Source organism: Parus major, chromosome 25LG1, assembly GCF_001522545.3.
Source record: "Parus major isolate Abel chromosome 25LG1, Parus_major1.1, whole genome shotgun sequence".
Lineage (NCBI taxonomy): Eukaryota > Metazoa > Chordata > Aves > Passeriformes > Paridae > Parus > Parus major.
The window spans coordinates 762,705-768,264 of NC_031793.1; the positions used below are offsets into that span (position 1 = coordinate 762,705).

The window sequence follows — 5,560 nt, forward strand, 5'->3', positions numbered from 1 at the left end:
CCCGCGCCGCCGCCGCCGCCGCCCCCTCCGCCTGCGCAGGCCCCGGGCGGCCCCGCGGCCCCCCAGCCCCCGGGCGGCCCCGCGGCCCCTCAGCACCGCCCGCGCCGCCGCCGCCGCCGCCCCCGGGCCCGCTCGGCCGCCATTGCTGGCCCCTGTCCCTCGCTGCTCTCGCGAGATTTCCCGCGGCTGCGCCGCGCCGGGCGGGTAGGGCGACGGCGGGGGCGACCTCGCCTCGCGAGAGCCGAGCCGCGCGACAGCCCCGTACTTAGTGCTGGCAACATGGCGGCCGGCGGCCGGAGCCGAGTCCCAGTGCGCGCCCGGCGGGAGCGGCGGACCCGGCGGCCCGGAGTCCTTCTGCCTGGATCGAGGGCTCGACCAGAGTCCCGCCGTGGCTGTGGGAGCGGGGGGAACGGCGCAGAAATCCCTCCTCGCTCTGGGATCCCGCCGTGCCGGGGGTCCCGATGGACCGGCCAGACATCCTGGCGGGTCCTGTGGGGCCCCGGCTCCCCCAGTGGTGTCTTCAAGCTGAATTATTTTCTTCAGGCTGAATTTTCTCACCTTTTGTAAACATAACTATGCCGTCACATAACTTCTGTAATAAAAGTTGCTCAAATAAAAAGATTTATTTCAAAAGGTTATGCTACATAAATATTCATTAGGTGGGCGGGGAATATGTATTAGACGGATTTATGTACATTTTACTGAAAAAAAACATGTAATTTCATGTTACCCTTGGTGCGCTTGATTTGTGTGGAAAACTCCACCTCGCACTCTCGCCGAACAAACAAGGACTGACTTGTCTCTCCTGTCTAAACTGAGTGTGTTTTTAGAGAGCTCTTTAAGTCAGCACACCCAGAAGGACTCGGGCAGGGCCCCCGGGAGTCCCCTGCCTGCCCTGGGACGCAGCTCCGGGGCTCGCCGTGTCCCCCCCGCCAGCCCTGCCCACCAACGGGCCCCGCGGGCCCACGGCCCGGGCTGGGAAGGGCGCAGGGTCCGCCCCTCTGCCCGCCCCACCTGAGCCGGTTCGGCAGGTTTGAGGCGGAGAGGCGGCCGGGAGAGCACCGGAATCCCGCAGGGTGCCGGCAGAGCTGCCCCGTGGCCCCCATGTTCCCCCGCCTGTGCCCGAGTGAGTGCTGCAGCGAGGGGAGCTGGGGCCGCGGGGGAAGCGGGGCTGCGGGCTGGGAGCGGGACTGGGGTCCGGGAGCCGGGCGTTGGAGGTGCGGGATGCCGGGGAAGCTCTTTCAGCCCTACTTCCGTGTGTGGATCTCGGAGGAAGCCCTCAGCGGCTCCGTGCCTCAGTTTCCCCACACCTGTGACCAGGCTAAGGCTCCTTGTGAGAGTGACCAGGCTAAGGCTCCTTGTGAGAGTGCAGAGATGAATGTGGTGAGAAGAGTGAAGGAGCGATGTTCATTGCAGGAGACAGGCGAAACACCCAGGATGGGCCAAGAGACAGGGTTCCCCTAAAGGATAACAACGCGGGAGCTGTGCCTGTACCTCCCGCTCCCCCATGGAAGGGCACCCAGCAGCCCCTTTTGCCCATCAGTCTCAGCTGATGTGGGGTGACAAGAGCCCATGCCAGCTGTAGCCAGGGCTCCCAGAAGCAGCTAGGTCACCTCTCCCCAGGGCTTGGCTGGTCTTGGCCCAGGAGAGAGCTGTAGAGGAGCCAGTTGTATCATCCAGGCTGTGCCCAGCCAGAACCCCCACGATGTTTGTTCAGTGGGGGGAAGCAGTTCCCAGGCTGCCCCATTTTGCAGCCAGACCTGTACCTCCAGAGTTCACCCTGCCCAGGACTGTATCTGACCCCGTCGCCAGGGGCCACAGCACAGGGACACTAGTCATTGCTTTCCTCTCTTAGTGCAAAGACAGGTGGGTGGTGAGGGCTCCAGGGGTGCCAGTTTGCTCCCACTGTATCACTGGGGCTGTGCTCATGACCCCAGACCTCTAATTTCTTATGTAAATTTATCTGTCTTCTTTCTCCTGGTCCAGGGTGAAAGCAGAAAGGACAGAAACTGCACCACAAGTGCAGGCAGGAGTGTTACCAGCCCCTAGCCACATCCCCAGCACTGTGGAACTGAATGCTCTCATGGCTGCTGCAGACCCTGTCCTGCCCCCTGAGGAGGTGGCTCTGCTGGAGCTGGGGAAGATGGCCCTGGACAAGGTGCCACCAGCCCCAGACAAACACCTGGAGAACCCTGATGCCACCCTGCCATGGGACCGGTGTCAGCACAGTGCCCAGGGCCAGCCAGAGTTTGTGGAGGTGAAGAGGCGCTCAAGTCCTGAGGGGGGCCATGAAGACCCAAAGGAAGCTGTTCCTACCTGCCCCACAGTTGAGGCCGAAGATGAGGAAGTCCCCCAGGTGCCTGTGATGGCATCCCATGTCTTTGTGCCCATCGACCCACAGTGCATCGAGCAGAGCCCCTTCAAGCAGAAACAGCAACCCACCCCATGGCCTGAGGAGGAGGGCAGGGGGGACCATGTTCCCCCCAGTGACAGACCCAGCACCCTCCACCACAAGCAGGTCTTCCTCCCCCTCAGCCCCTCACGCTACCGGGATCCACTTAGCTTTGAGGGGCGCATGGCCAAGCCCCCAGCTGAGGGGCTGCAGTGCCCATGCGCCAGGGATTGTGGCACTGATAATCTCAAGGCCGTGGCATCAGTGGCAGGGGCCCTGCTCCTCTGCCCTTGCCTCATCTATGGAGCCTACATCTTCTTGCCCTTCGATGCCCCACTGCTGCCCACCGTCAGTGCCCGTCTGGTCTACACATTGCGTTGTGCCGCCTTTGCCACCTTCCCCATCGTGCTGGGTGAGCCATGGGCTTGGGGTATGAACATTTTGCTCCTTCTCTGGGCTGCACTAGCCCTGGGGCTGCAAGAGCAGAGCTTGCTCTGGCTCTGTTGCTCCCACCAGGAGCAGCAGATGGTGTTTTTCTCTCCTCCTGGTGCTCCCCAAACCCCAGGGTGACTCCTCTGGGCACCCACTTGGTCCCTCTCTCTGTCCCTCAGGAATAATCGTCAGCGGCATCTCCCGCCTCTGCTCCTCCGCCCTGGAGCCCTTTGGAGAGCTCCACCGGGAGGTGGAGATCCACCGCACTTACGTCTCTCAGTCTGTCCACCTCTTCATCCTCTACTTCTTCAACATGGCTGTGCTGGCCACCTACCTCCAACAGGAGCTCCTCAAGCTCATCCCGCTGCTCACGGGGCTCTTCGCCATCTCCCGGTAAGTAGCTCCTTCACCCCAGGGTGCTGTTGGGCTCTGTCAGTGCCAGCAAACACCATCCCATGGAGTTTGCTGCCACTCTGGCAGCACTTCACCAGAGCCAGGAAGGGTTCCTTTTCCTACACCAGCCATACCTGGGAAATCCTCGCTGCTCAGAACCGCTGAGTGCCAGCTCCATAGCATCACCCTTGGCTGAGCTCGCACCCTCTGCCTTCTCCAGGTTGATTTTCTGGATGTCCTACACCATTGGCCGCTCCTTCCGTGCCTTTGGCTTCAGCATGACCTTCCTGCCACTCCTGGCCATGCTGCTCTGGAACCTGTATGGCATGTTTGTCCTGGAGCCCGAGAACCTCCTGTCTGTGGCAGCACCAACACCCGAGGGCCACTCCAAGGAGAGCCGAGCCAAACTCAGGCACTGGGGGTGAGGGAGGCCAGGAGATGGGGCATCTGGACCTGAAGAGCTTGGAGCCTTGCTTAATGCCCTGCCTCAAGAGTCTTGAGAGCACAGAGATGCTGGCAGATCCAGCTGGGCTCCTGCTCCCTGTCTGGACACAGGTTTTGCTGGGCCCACAGAACCAGGCTGCAAACACTCTGCACCAGGAGACTCCTGCTGGAAGGTGAACAAGGTCCAGAGCAAGACACAGCAAGCCCTGTTCCCTAGGAATGGGGTGGGATTTGTTTCCCCTCCTGCTGGAGCCAACTTTGCTCAATAAAGCCCTTACCAAGCAGCTCTGTGGCTGGTTTGCAGAGGGTGAGTTAAATTCTCCACAGAATGAATCAGAGCTTCGCCTACAGGATGCAATCATACAGCCTCAAAATTATCTTTCCAAGAGGGGAAAAGATGTTTGCCCCAGACTGTCCCTCTCCCAACCCTGCATCCCACTCCTGGGTCCCTACATAGCCAGTCTCACCCTGTTTGTCCCTCGTCTTCCTCCTGGTGGAGGTTCAGCACCCAGTTCACAAACCAGTTGGATGGACAGGAGGGAGAAAGCCCTCCTGGGGAGGGATGCAGAGAGAAGCCGGGTTGGGTGATGCAGCACCAGGTTTGCCACTGCCCGGGGCTAATGATGGCCAATCCTCCCCAGGATGGGTGCTGAGCCCCTCATTCTGCAGATATGAACAGACCCCTGGGAGTCGCATGTCTGATGGCCTCAGTTCTCAATCATAACCCAAAGCAGTTAAAAATCCACCCAATCTAGGAGAAGCCACTCCAGCTCCGGATCTGCCAGGTGTCTGGGCTCCCATCCTGCCATGCTGTATCAAAAGAACAGCCCACCCAAACCAGAGAATGGGAGTCAAGGACTTGAGGGACTGGAATGAAGGTGTCTTGGGGAAGTGTCTGCCAAGGTGTGTCAGGGAAGGTGTCTTGGTTTGAAAGACAGGTGTCTGCCAAGGAAGGCAGGAACCTCCCCTGGAATGGAAAACGTGACCTCTCCAAATCATTATAACTCTGAAATGAAAGGGCTTTCAGGTAAAGATAGGGGAAGAGGAGTAGCACTTCTTTACTAGAGTGTGTGTATGTATAACAATGCAAACAACAACAACGGCAGCAGCAGCAAGGAAAACCCAAAATCCCGACGAAACCTTCCCGCCCTTGAAGCGCTTCCCGTTCCGGGCGGCTCCGGGCGGCTCCGGGAGGTTCCGGGCGGCTCCGGGAGGTTCCGGGCGGCTCCGGGAGGTTCCGGGCGGCTCCGAGAGGTTCCGGGCGGTTCCGGGCGCGGCCGGCAGGGGGCGCTGTGGCGCGGGCTCGGACCCCTCCGTGTGGTAATGGCGGCCGGGCCGGGCTGGGGGTTCACGGGCCGCGTGAGCCTGATGGAAAAGGGGTGAAATCTTTCCCAAAATCTTTCCCAGATGAAAGCTGATAGATTCGGATTGTACAGAAATCTTCCAGCATTTTTAATGTGGGGCTGAAAAGTTCTGGGGTGTTAGAGGAGGCCCTGGTCACACTGGGCATCCTGACCCCTTTCATCCCAGCCAGGCGCCAGTTTCACGCCGCTTTCCGTTGTTGCTTCCCTCCAAACCGGGAAAACCACAGCTGCCCTAATGCTTCCTGCGTTGTTCTGGGCTGACTTGGTGGCCGAGTGGGCAGCTCAGGCAACACAGGGAGCCGTCAGACCCCCTGTGCCACTGAGCTCTCTCCCAGTGCCCCCCCAGCATTCCTGAGGGGAAGTCCCCGGGCTGTGCAGGGAAGCAGGGCATGGAGGTTTTTAGGTCAGTTCATCACCAAGATTTTCTGCTGCTCTGGGAGAGGAGTCCTTCCCCTGTGAGATTGTGGGGTCCCTCCCACGGGAGACAGTTCTCCAGGAACTTCTCTGGCATGAGTCCACTCTCACAAGCAGCCAT

General features: G+C 60.2%; 1 protein-coding gene across 1 annotated transcript; it reads left to right on the forward strand.

The window, feature by feature from the left end:
* Positions 1 to 987: 987 nt before the first annotated feature.
* Positions 988 to 3,947, forward strand: TMEM79 (transmembrane protein 79). Its single transcript, XM_015649999.3, has 4 exons — positions 988 to 1,126; positions 1,987 to 2,804; positions 3,004 to 3,217; positions 3,438 to 3,947. Exons 2-4 carry the CDS (start codon positions 2,084 to 2,086, stop codon positions 3,640 to 3,642), a joined length of 1,140 nt encoding a protein of 379 aa, XP_015505485.1. The 5' UTR covers positions 988 to 1,126; positions 1,987 to 2,083; the 3' UTR covers positions 3,643 to 3,947.
* The last annotated feature ends 1,613 nt before the right edge of the window (positions 3,948 to 5,560 follow it).